General features: G+C 43.0%; 1 protein-coding gene across 5 annotated transcripts in view; it reads left to right on the forward strand.

Annotated features, from left to right (window-relative positions):
• cux2b (cut-like homeobox 2b) overlaps nucleotides 1-6,258 on the forward strand; it is a 110,101-nt gene extending 103,843 nt beyond the window's left edge. For 3 of the 5 annotated variants that reach the window (XM_010876285.5, XM_020052134.3, XM_020052135.2), the window contains exons 18-22: nucleotides 1,131-1,296; nucleotides 1,481-1,783; nucleotides 1,885-2,073; nucleotides 2,271-2,547; nucleotides 3,421-6,258. In XM_010876285.5, coding sequence (XP_010874587.3) covers nucleotides 1,131-1,296; nucleotides 1,481-1,783; nucleotides 1,885-2,073; nucleotides 2,271-2,547; nucleotides 3,421-4,252 — 1,767 coding nt within the window. In that variant the 3' untranslated portion in view covers nucleotides 4,253-6,258. The remainder of the gene's footprint in view (nucleotides 1-1,130; nucleotides 1,297-1,480; nucleotides 1,784-1,884; nucleotides 2,074-2,270; nucleotides 2,548-3,420) is intronic. The other 2 variants (XM_010876284.4, XM_020052136.3) reach the window with 1 other exon arrangement.
• The last annotated feature ends 7,080 nt before the right edge of the window (nucleotides 6,259-13,338 follow it).

Genomic DNA, 13,338 nt, shown 5'->3' on the forward strand with positions numbered 1-13,338 from the left:
GGACTCTTTTACTAAGATCACAGCCATCCATTATATTTTAATGATATTATGTACTATAGATGATGAGATCCCCAAACTCTTTGCAATTTTACATTAAGAAACGTTATTCTTAAATTGTTGCACTATAGGTTCGCACAGTCTTTCACAGAGTGGTGAACCCCTCCCAATCTTTACTTCTGTAAGACTCATCCTCTCAGGGAAGCTCTTTTTATACCCAATCATGTCACTGACCTGTTGCCAATTAACCTAATTAGTTGTGAGGTACTCCACCAGGATATCTTTTAGCATTACACAACTTTTCCAGTCTTTTGTTGCCCCTGTCTCAGCTTTTCTGAAACATGTTGCTGGCATCAAATTCAAAGTGGGCACATATTTTTCAAGAAACAATAACATTTCTCAGTTTGAAAATTTGATTTGTTGTCCTCGTACTATGTTGTATTGAATATAGCGGTTGAATGATTTGCACATCATTTAATTCTGTTTTTCTTTACATTTTCTTCAGAAATGGGGTTGTTGATTAAATGTTGGTTTTTAGTGGTTGTGCCATGTTACATAAAAACGATGCCCCATCCTAACAGGAAAGTTGAATGGGAGGTTTCTTTTCTGCTGAAATGCTGGGTCGACTGCAGTGTAAGGTGTGGTGTCATATTATAACACATGAAGAACTAGGTTTGAAGAACTATGTTTTGTTGTCAAAACTAGAATTTTCATTTCAGATTTACTATATAATTGTAGTGTTTGGATAATTGTAGTAATGTGCAGACAAAAGAAATAAAAAATGAATGCTTCCTTCCTAGGTAAATATTTAACCACTATTTTATAATATCATCACGTAACTGAGTACATGTATGACAAAGTTAAATATTTAACCCTGGAAGGTTGCACAAAATCAAACCTTCACCCTTTGATATGCCCAAACTAAAAAGTGTGATCATACTAAATTATATAAGTATGTAGTACCAAAACAGAGGAAGAAATGTACACATTTGTAGTAGGAACATACATTTTATTAAATTAAAGATTATCCCTGTACAAAAATAACAAATGACATAAATTACCCCAATTCACATTAGAAGTAGTTGTTTGGTATTTACTCCAGTTTACTGAGCTGTATCCGTGGTCCTCCCTAGGTTCTGGGACTGTCTCAGGGTAGCGTGAGTGACATGTTGTCTCGGCCCAAACCCTGGAGCAAGCTGACCCAGAAAGGCAGAGAACCCTTCATCCGAATGCAACTGTGGCTGCTGGACCAGCTGGGCCAAGGACTCACCCAGCTCCCCAGCCAGAGTCTCTCTCAAGGTGGGACACATCACACTCACTGTAGCATGGAAACTTGTGTCATACATTAGGAATTGTTTGTATTCATTCAAATGTATGGTTGATTATGGTTGAATTAAAAAGCACATTAGTGGAAAATTGTGCTTTTCTTATATGTTGACTATGATGATATGACCTTCTGATGTTTTGTGACGGCCGCCTGTAGATAAAAGCCCAGTGACGGCCCAGTCATCACCCTCCCTGCCCCCCAGCCCAGAGGAGAGCCACCCCAGCCCACTGGTGGAGCCAGTCAGTCTGACCCTGGAGAGCAGCAAGGAGAACCAGCAGCCTGAGGCCCTGGGCTTGGTGACCTCCCACCCAGAGGGAGGGAAGTCCAACCCCAGCATGATGTCCCTATACCAGCCTCACACCCCTCTGGGCATCCAGGAGCTGGTGGCCATGTCCCCAGAGCTGGACACATACGCCATCACCAAGAAGGTTAAGGAGGTGCTAACGGACAACAACCTCGGTGAGTGTCTCTGGGTTTTACAGACGAGCGTGTTCTACTTTATTGTATTGTGTGTCACGGTGCGTGTTGTTTATTGACCCGTTGGTTTTGTCGTGCTCCAGGCCAGCGGCTGTTTGGGGAGAGCATCCTGGGCCTCACCCAGGGCTCAGTGTCAGACCTGCTCTCCAGGCCCAAGCCCTGGCATAAGCTCAGCCTCAAAGGCAGGGAGCCTTTTGTCCGCATGCAGCTGTGGCTCAACGATGCACACAATGTGGACAAGCTGAGAGACATGAAGAAGATGGAGAAGAAAGGTGGGTCTTTGTGTACAGCCTTTCGTTCGAAAATGCTACTGTCCGCATTAGCATGTTAGCGGTATCGCTGTGTGGATAAGCAACGTAGAGCAGCTGTGTGCGGATGGACCATGTGCACAGCTGTTGCATTGTGGGATTTATTGATTCATGCCATTCCACCCTTTCTCACTGAATCCCTCTCTGTGCTATCCTCTCAGCCTATCTAAAGCGGCGGTACGGGCTGCTGAGTACCGGCTCTGATAGTGACTCTCCCAGTGCCCGCTCTGAGTGTGTGAGCCCGGCCCTAGCCTCCATAGACCTGTGCCCCTACAGCCAGGTGAAGAAGGCCAGGGTGGTGCTGGGCGCTGAGGAGAAGGAGTCCCTGAGAAAGGCATACCTCCTGGAGCCATACCCGTCCCAGCACACCATCGAGATGCTGGCCTCCCAACTCAACCTCAAAACCAATACCGTGATCAATTGGTTCCACAACTACAGGTCAGACATTGCATCAGATCCCCACACTCAAAGGGACAACAATAATGGTACTCAGAGGGACTACAGTAAAGTAGTGGTACTTCGAGGTACTACAGTAATGGTACTCAGAGGGACTACAGTACAGTAGTGGTACTCAGAGGGATTACAATAATGGTACTCAGAGGGACTACATTACATTAGTGGTACTCAGAAGGACAACAATAATGGTACTCAGAGGGACTACAGTACAGTAGTGGTACTTCGAGGGACTACAGTAATGGTACTCGGAGGGATTACAATAATGGTACTCAGAGGGACTACATTACAGTAGTGGTACTAAGGGGGACAACAATAATGGTACTCAGAGGGACTACAATACAGTGGTGGTACTAAGGGGGACTGCAATAATGGTTCTCAAGCGGACTACAGTACAGTTGTGATACTCAGAGAGACTACAATAATAAACAAAACCGGTAAGTTTATGAAATAGACAGGGTGTTATGTTAAATTAAACCATATGATAGCATATATTTGCTTAAGACCATAATTGGTGGAGTCCAATGGGCCAAATATCAATTAATGCAACAACCATGTCTCTAACAATAACAAATACAGTCATAGTTGAAAACTCAATGATTCACCTAAAACAGAAGGCACATTGAGAAATATTCCAATATAGTTTACACTGGAACCAGTGTTAAAGGAACTTAAAACACTTCTAGTGAACATGTGGGACCACTGTGTGTGAAAACATTTCTGGGCCCAGCTCAGGCCTGTGTTCCGCCTGTTGAGGATGGGAGTGCTGGAGTAATTCAATAGATCAATACAGGACATGTAATTACTAACAGAATGGACTCCTTCCAACTGTGAGTTTGATTGTTGTGTTTTTCTAAGCAGGTCCAGGATGCGACGGGAGGTCCTGATGGAGGGTCTCCAGGACAACGACACGGACGCAGAACACAACAGCTACTCTCCGTCTGCCACACAGAGCCCCACCTCAGATGGGGATGAGAAGAGGCCGCTGCACCCCTCTGGACGCACCCACCACCTCATGCGCCCCCTCGGCACTAACTCACTACCGCCCCATGTCAAACAGGAGGCCGGTGACCTGGAGGACGAGGGAGAGCAGGAGGAGAGGGCCGGCTACATCGGACTGTCTAAGATCCCATGTTTCTCCATGGGCATCCAGTTCCCTCAGTTGAAAACTGAACATGAGGACCTGGTGGGTGGCTGCCGAGAGCTCCGTCTGGCTCCACATTATCCACCGAGCATAAGGCAGGAAGAGGGCATGAGCAGCCAGGCTCAGGGGCTCTTCTACGGAGCGTCGTCTCTAGATGGGTCCCAGAGGGCCAGCCAGTCCAAGCACGAGGGCGACGACTCAAGCAAGTCCCCTGTGGACCCGGTCAGTTTCAAGGCCTCGTCGGAGACATGTCGCAGCAGCCTGGAAGTGTCCCTCAACTCCCCGTCCGCTGCCTCCTCGCCCGGCCTCATGATGTCTGTCTCCCCTGTCCCATCTTCCTCCGCACCCATCTCCCCATCCCTGCCCAACCCGCCCTCCAAAAGCACCAACCACAGCCTGGACCCTAACCCACTGCCTCCCAACCAGAGCCCCAAGCCCAACAGGAGCAGTCAGAGACGCACAGAGAAAATGGCCAACCTAAACAACATCATCCACAGGCTGGAGAGGGCGGCAAACCGGGAGGAGACACTGGAGTGGGAGTTTTAAGCCACTCCCTTCACATTTCCTCAGTCTTACAGACTCATGGGAGACTCTCAAAGAGAAGCTTACTGAACACGTGGAGTAGAGCCTGGCTCTTGGATGCCAGTCCCCCCTTGTCTGATCACACTGAATCAATACCCCTCATTGGGAATCAGAGCTAAACTCTTACAGACAAATTCCCTTAGAGGACTTTTAGAAAATAAATAATATTTATAAATGTGTTTTACGTTTTTTGATAATGGATACTACTTTGAAATATATGTAACAGCACTAGCTGTTGTTTTACGTAAAGGATTCTGATGTGAAGACTTTTGCAGCTATTGTGTCATGAAATGTACACTGAAGTTCTGTAGATTGCCACTGGGTGAGATTAAAAAAGACTCCTGTCTTAAGCCATCAAAAGCACTATAATTATTTAAAAAGAGACACTGACCAAATTTGCTACTTTTTGAATAGCAATTTTTCAGATTTTGTCTGTAAGACGGGACAGTCAAGTAACATGAAGTCCTTTAACTGACTGAGGGATAGTCCTTTAAGACTCTAAATATTCAACATCTCGTATGTACTTAGTTTCTTGGTGATATGTTTTGAAGCATTTGTAACACAAACGTATGAAGTGTGGTTGTACATGTTGTAGAATTGTCTGCAATAGCCTTCTCTGAACCAGATGTAGCATGGTACTCGACTCACCCTGTTATCCTCTATAGTTAGTCACCTGTGATATACTTGAGCAAAAATACGTGAAAAAAATTGAAAAAACTGAAGAGAAAAAAGTTTGAAAAAAAGGACATGTAAAATTTAACAAGTAGAATATTTTTAGTGTTTTTTTTTTCCTTTAATAATGATACTCCTTGAGGTTTACAGTTTAGGGCCCTTGTGCACTTGGCAGTAAGTGAAACTCACTACACATGAGCACAGTTTACATGATTTATTTCAGATTTACCTCTATGATCCTCTAAGGCACTGGTTCTCAGACTGTAATGGGCAAAGGCACACCCGGTTACCTCAGATTATGTTGATGCACACCATGATAGCACTGTCATTCCCATTCACGCCCTCATGACCTACCGACCTTTAATATGTGTATTAAGGTATTTAAATAATGTATCAGAAAGGCACTGACAACCCCTGCTCTTGGATTACAAAGGACAAAATACTTCATCCTGCTGCCTTTCCTCTATACATCATTCTTCAGTCCTCTCGGTGATGCAGTCCTGGTTCCTCCTGCATTTATGTCCTTCATGCTTTTCCACAGAGATCACATTACTCTCTCTGAGTTCAGATATCTGCACTCCTAAGTGCAAGGGAAATCCACTGTTAGAGAAATCTGTGGCAGAGAATGTAATGTTTAATGTAACTCTGGTTAGGGCTTATTGTATGCAACACCCACCCTTTAGCTCAGTGGGCTAACAGAGTTTTGAGTAATTCAAGCAACTGGTCATTCAAACTGTGGTTTGATTATTTGGTGGTAACATACTGTAGAACAAATCAATGCTCAATTATTCCTTTGTTTGGGTCATCTGAATGGACGATGAATCGCAAGTAACAAGCAAATTATTTCTGACTGAAAGAACATGGTAAAAACATGAAAAACGTTGTGCTACATTGAATTCAGTTAGCACATCCTATAACACTGAGTTCATTCTCTTGTAGTTTGTGTCTACATAGGCAGCCTAATTCAGAACTGTATTCTTTCCCAATAATTGCTTTTTGATCAATGAGATCCGTTCTGGAAATGATCTGATGTGAATTTATTGGACAAAACACCAATTAGCTGAAAAAAGATTAGATCTGTGATACTTTTGTAACTGCAGCCATGTTATCTTTGCCATTGGCCACTACTGTATTGTCTAGAATACATGAGTTTTGTTATGCTTGCATTCCTTTATCTTCTGTATTTTGCTTCTGTTTTGTACTCAACCATTTCAATATACCTTCAATTCTTTGCATACTTACAGCACTTAGATTTTAATAAATGTGAGGATTCAAGAAAAGTTCAAATATCTAAATGATCCTAACTTTTAGTGTCCTAAGTCTTTGCCTTTATTGTATCGTTGAAATTGGTAGTAAACACTTGCACATGTCTTACTAGTTCAGAGGATCTGGATTATATATGTATAGATATATAAATATTACACATTTACTGAAAATGATATCTTGCGTTCTTGAACAAAATGTGCTGACTATATTGAAATAGTGTGTACAGATTTATTAACCAAACCGATATAAGCCAGTTCTGGTCTGGCAGGCTTTCCCATGTTTTAGACCTTCTCTCAGGGTAGTCTTGCTTCTTAAAGCTTTACTGAACCAGTTGCTCTCATCACTGGTCAACACAATACCTAATTAATATATAATAACAGAAATAACTAATAGGCAGAATGGTTCTGCCATATGTTATATGGGATAATGGAAGTTTTAATTCTATGGGAATTCACATGGAAACTAGTGGTAGGTTTTTGAGTGGCAGACTATTTTGTAATCCATTGGTACAATGACAGTTTATAAGTTGGCAATTGATCAGACAAATTATAAAATAGCTGACATTCTGACAAAATAGTTTTCCAAACTAGCTGAGCAGATACAGTATATGTACTCAACCCCTCAGTATAACACTGTATACCACTAAGGATGAAATAGGGGAATCTATATATCCTATATAAAACTATTAAAAACTTTCCTTTGTTTTAAAATCAAATTTTCTATGTCAGTGATACTGTATATGGCAGTACTTAGAAGTTACATTTCTTGTATAAGATCTCATTGTCCTGAACTAACAAATGGCTGAAAATTGAATTGATGATTTACACTGACCATTACGGACCCTTACCTGTTCATGTAAACCTAATTTAATTGTTTAGATTTTGCATGCAATTTCATACTGGTCACTTGAAAAGGGAATAGACAGTGTTTTGTATTATTGTTCTGGCACATTGACAGTGAATCAGCACTTATCCATTTTTACATTAGTGAATTCCTTGCATGATGCAATTGGCAGAATTGGTGACAGACACAATGTGGAGGTGTAACCCATTACACACTTTACCCAATGGTTAAATGTTGTTGTAGAGTCTAGTGTGAAATTATATTCAACTCACTGAATTGATTCTTTGTAGTTTCCATAGGACTGGTTTAGAGATATGTGAATAATACGAAGTGATTGAAAATCAGAACTAAACAAAGCCCCTCTGAATATTTCCTATCCCTAGTACCTAAGTACAAACCAGACCTTTAGAAATGACTTTTTATCCCATATTAAGCCTCTTGATTTTTCTGGCCTTTTTGATGGACAGACAACTTTGCTTAAACTGGTATGGGGGAAATAAAAAAATTGTATAATTTGAAAATTGACCTCCGTCACTAAAAGGTGTAAAGTGGTTGAAGCAAGTATATGATTGTATTCCTGAATAACCTTTATGAGATTAGGTTTTGATCATAAAGGGATTCCAAATGTTGTTTAACAATATGTTCTCTGGCCTCACCTCTCTAATCAAAATAAATGTCATTGACCTGTTAAAATAGATGAGGTGTCCTTAAGGATCACATCTCTCATCTCATGTTTCAAGGCATTTGAAGCTGTTAAAGAATGGACAAAAATATGTCAAGTGTTTTGGATTCACATATGTATCAAGTCATCATCCAATACATTATTGTATAAGATGCTATGTGTTGTGTTTTCTTTAACCACCATCAGTGTTCACACATTCATCTCAGTTTTTTTACACACTCAAACACACACGTATGTTTTTCTATTCTTCTGGGGACCTGAAATCTAACCTTAACCTAAATAACTTAACATTCATGCTTATACTAAACGTAGCCAAAACACCAGATCATAATCAATATTCCTAAATGTAAATTAAACCCCAAATCTAACAATATTCAATTTTAAATTTCATTCAACATTTTTTTTCTAAGCCCAAAAACCTAATCCCAAATGTAATTTATATCTTAAAACTAACCCCAAAGCCAAAAACTTGTTTTGCTATCTTTGCAGGGATTTTTGGTCCCCAATAGAAGAGCAAAACCTATACAGACAAGACATGGGTTAAAATACTATTTCAGGCATTTCAATTACTTTCTCATTATCAGATGGCTTGGGTTAACGTTATAATGCTCAACTTCTTTGTTTTAGTAATTTTTCACTCGCCCTATCTGTCGGCAATTTACCAAAAAAGTGCCAGTTCCAGGTGGGTTGTTGTAAAATTATAGGAATTATATAAATAAATGGTTAGGGTTAAGAAAAATAAAAATAAACATTCTGAACATTATTTACTGTACTGGCTTTATTTAACAAAATGTCTATACTTTTGCATTTAGGCCTTAAGAATTATTATTGGAAATATATGTATTTTTATTTTACCTTTATTTGACCAGGCAAGGCAGTTAACAGCAAATTCCTGTTTTCAATTACAGTTGGGAAGGAGACAAATGGTCTCCTGTTGGGGATGGGTTAATATAATTATTGTTGAAAAAATAGTTTCATATACAGCTCCAAAAGTTGAAAAGGAAAGTTTTGAGTGAGGAACAGAAGCATTCAATTTGCAGTGGTCTCTTAATTTTAACACTTCTGTTCCTCACTCAAAACCTTCCTTTCCAACTTTTTTGGGAAAGGGAAGAAAAAGGTGCAGTGGTCTCTTTATTTTATCCATAGCTGTAGTGTTCCAGAAAAATATTTTAAAATAAAATATAGCACAATTACTTTGATTTTATACACATACAGTGGATATAAAAAGTATACACACCCCTGTTAAAATGCCAGGTTCTTGTAATGTAAAAGAATGAGACAAAGATAAATCATGTCAGAACATTTCCACCTTTAATGTGACCTATAACGTGAACAATTAAATTGAAAAACAAACTAAAATCTTTGAAGGGGAAAAAAACTAAATAAAAAACTCACAATAACCTGGTTGCATAAGTGTGCCCACTAAAACTTTGTTGAAGCACCTTTTGATTTTATTACAGCACTCAGTCTTTTTGGGTAGGAATCTATTAGCATGGCACATCTTTTGCAAAAGCGCTCTAAATCTGTCAGATTGCGAGGACATCTCCTGTGCAAAGCCCTCTTCAGATCACCCCACAGATGTTCATTTGGATTCAGGTCTGGGCTCTGGCTTTGGGCCATTCCAAAACGTTAATCTTCTTCTGGTGAAGCCATGCTTTTGTGGATTTGGATGTGTGCTTTACGTTGTTGTCGTGCTGAAAGGTGAACTACCTCTTCATCTTCAGCTTGGCCTGAAGGTTTTGTGCCAAAATTGCCTGGTATTTGGAACTGTTCATAATTCCCTCCACCCTGACTAAAGTCCTGGTTCCAGCTGAAGAAAAACAGCCCCAAAGCATGATGCTTTGGTAATGTCTCTGTTGTGCCATATTTTCTCCACTTGATGATGACTGTCTTCACTGTTTTCCACGGTATATCTAATGCTTTGGAAATTCTTCTGTACCCTTCTCCTGACTGATATCTTTCAGCAATGAGATCCCTCTGATGCTTTGGGAGCTCTCTGTGGATCATGGCTTTTGCTCTGAGATGCAACTCAGAATAGCTGAACTTTATTTGTGATTAATCAGAGTCACTTTAAATTACGTCAGGTGTGTAATGACTTCTATTTAACATGTGTTTGAATGTGATTGGTTAATTCTGAACACAGCCACATCCCCAGTTATAAGAGGATGTGCACATTTATGCAACCAGGTTATTATATGTTGTTTTTTCCCCTAAAAGATTTCAGTTTGTGTTTCAATTGAATTGTTCACATTATAGGTCACATTAAGAGTGGAAAAAGTTCTGACATGATTTATTCTTTTACATCACAAAAACCTGCCATTTTAACTGGGATGTATAGATGTTTTATATCCACTGTACACTACATGCACACACTCAAAATCCCACAAATACAGTATACATACAGGACCAATGTATCAATATTTATACAACATTTTACAAAAAATTTGGATTGGATAACTAATAATAATGACAACATTTTATTGAACTTCTATAGCGCTTATCACAGTCATTATCTCAGCACTTCAAGAGCAAAATAACGAATAATAATAAGATCATTTTACAGGGGTCTGAATGCTGAATGGCAATGGCTAGCTCATAGATTGCATGGAGAGAGGTGGTCAGAAGATAATGGACTGTGATGGTTGACTTCAACTTGGCTGTGTGCTTTGGGTCGAATCTTCACCTGTGATGCGATTAGAACGCTAAATGGAAGTAAGTACAGAGCCAGAATTCTCTTTGAAGAATTATCTGTTTATTTACTTGCATGGAGAGAAGAGTCAAAGGCTTACAGAATAAATCCGTGAGGCATCTCTGAAGTAACACAGACTGCCCCCCCCCCCCCCCCCCCCCCCAAGGACCTATGGACACTGTAGGTAACTTTTTCAACTCAGAAGGGACACACCATCTGGAAAACAAAACAGATACACTGATTAACAGATTGACGAAGAACCCAATGATCTCCTGATACCATTCAATGATGATCACAAACAGAAACCAGATCTTTAATCAGTAACTCCTTTATATACAGCTCCAGAAAAAATGAAGATACCACTGCACCTTTTTCTTTCCTTTCCAAAAATTTTGAAAAGGAAGGTTTTGAGTGAAGAACAGAAGCGTTTAAATTGAGAGACTACTGCAAATTGAACGCTTCTGTTCCTCACTCAAAACTTTCTTTTTCAACTTTTTTGGAAAGGAAAGAAAAAGGTGCCGTGGTCTCTTAATTTGTTCCAGAGCTGTATTTATAGAATTCAGACAAAAACAGTTCAAGAAATTCCAAGACACACCCCAGTCTGAGGTCCTGTGCACTCAGGATCAGGTTTCCTTCAAAGATCTCTGGATTTTGCTCTATTGAGCCCTCTCCAAATTCGGATTTGTCTCCAAGTCACTAAGAAGCATCCCCAATCCTCAAGGCATGATGCTCCCACCACCATGCTTTACTGAAGAGATTGTAATGGCCAGGTGATGAGAGGTACCTTGTTTTTGCCAGGCATTGGTCTCAACAGACCTGAGAATATTTTTCCTTATTGCAGACGGCTGTTGCATGCCCAGGTAGGGTTAATGAGCGGTCTTCCTGCCCTCAGTCTCTGACCGAGGGCGGCGGTCTTCATCTCCATAAGTCTGTGGCTCCCCCTACTGCCGCCCCTGGGGTGGCTGCCGGGTGTGGGAGCCCGAGCAGGGTTCTGTTGGGCGAGGAGGAGTTTTCCACTCGCCCCGCTGAGGTCTCAGGCTAGCTGTACTCAGCTGCGCCACCTGCTGGAGCCTCTATCTCGGCTGTAACTGATGGGGAGATGGACAGCTCGGCCCAGGTTACGCATGCATCTTCCTCTCCCTTTCGGGTTGACCTTGGGCGGAGTGGCTGTTTGCGAATGCCCCCCCCCCCGCGGCGGTCGGAGCCAAGGAAGCGTACAGTAGATGGCTGGCCACAGCTCCCCAGCTGCATGCTCGCCCATTCTCTCTCTGTTTCACTTAGGTAGTGGCTATGCACACTGCTGGGCTGGTTGGACAACACACTAAGGAAGGGTTATGTGCTGCAGTTCCACTGCCCGCCTCCTAGAAACAGTAATGGTGTCTCCAGTGAATGTTGCTGCCCTGCAGGAGGATATTGCGGAGGGAGAAGGGTCTGTACTCCCCTTACTTCCTGGTGCCCAAGAAAACGGGAGGCACGAGGCCGATTCTCGATCTGCGCGTTTTGAACAAATGCGTGTCGAAGAGTCTGTTTCGCACCCCGGGATTTTTGCATCAGCATCGACTTGAGGGACGCTTAATTGCATTTTCCAATACTGCCTCGCCACAGGAAGTTCCTGCGGTTTACTTTTCAGGGTCGGGCGTACGAGTACATGCAGATTCCGTTCAGATACGCTTTGGCCTCCCACACTTTCACCAGGTGCGTGGAGGCTGCTTTGGGACCACTGAGGTGTCAGGGGTTCAGGGTTCTGGCCTACCTGGATGACCTGTTGGTTCTGGTGTACTCTGCAAAACAGGCAAGGGTTCACATGTTCCGGTTGGTGACTCAGCTCACTCGCCTGGGCTTTGAAGTGAACTGGAAAAAGAGTGCTCCTCAGCCCAGTCAACTGGTGGTATTTCTGGGTCTCAGTTATCCACAGTCTCTATGAGGGCTTGGGTATCCGAGGTGCGGAGAGAGGCCACTCTGACGAGACGAGTGGTGTCTTCATCTCGACATTGTGGCCGAGATCTGGAGACGCTTCGGGAAGGTGCAGGTGGATCTGTTTGCGTCCCAGGAGAACACGCACTGCTCCCTGTGGTATTCTCTTCGAGCGCAAGACAGGCCCCCATTGGGCGTGGACGCGTTGGCTCACCAGCCGTGGCCAAGAGAACTGTTGTACGCGTTTCCCCCTCTACAGTGCATTCTCCCTGTCATGTCTCGGGTATGTTCGGAGGGGTTGTCGCTCATACTAATCGCCCCCTTTCGCCCGGGTGCCCTGTGGTTTGCGGAGGCGGCCCAGATGGCGGTGGGGACGCCGTGGCCGATCCCTTTCCGCCACAGGGCATTGTCACAGGCGAACAGCTCGATCGAGGCGTTCCCGGTGCTGGGTCAGCCGCTGCGGGCCTGGCTCCTGAGACGGCCAGGCTGCTGCGCCAGGGACTGACTGCGGAGGTGGTCGCGATCATTCAGGGCGCGAGAGCAACCTTGACATCAGCTAGCTATACTAGCCGTTGGGGTATCTTTGCCCGCTGGTGTGAGGACGCGGGTGTTGACCCCCTCTGTTGTGACGTAGGCAGTGTGCTGTCGTTCCTGCAGAGTCTTTTTGAGGTCCCCTGGCATGCTCAAGGTGCATGTGCAATCTCAGCGTGTCATGAGGGGTTCAATGGAGTGTCTGTGTTTAGTCACCCCTTGGTCAAATGTTTTCAGGCCGGGTCCCACCGTCTCTGGCCGGTGACCCGGCGGACGTTGCCTCAGTGGGATTTGGCTTTGGTTCTGGAGGCGCTGTGTGACGCGCCGTTTGAACCGATTGATCAAATACCGTTGAAGATGCTGTCCATTAAAACTGCGCTTTTGTTGGCTCTGACCTCTGCTAAGAGGGTTTGGGGCCCACTCCACGCATGGGGTGGTGGCCTCAGCCACTCT

The sequence above is a fragment of the Esox lucius genome, chromosome 13 (genome assembly GCF_011004845.1).
Source record: "Esox lucius isolate fEsoLuc1 chromosome 13, fEsoLuc1.pri, whole genome shotgun sequence".
Lineage (NCBI taxonomy): Eukaryota > Metazoa > Chordata > Actinopteri > Esociformes > Esocidae > Esox > Esox lucius.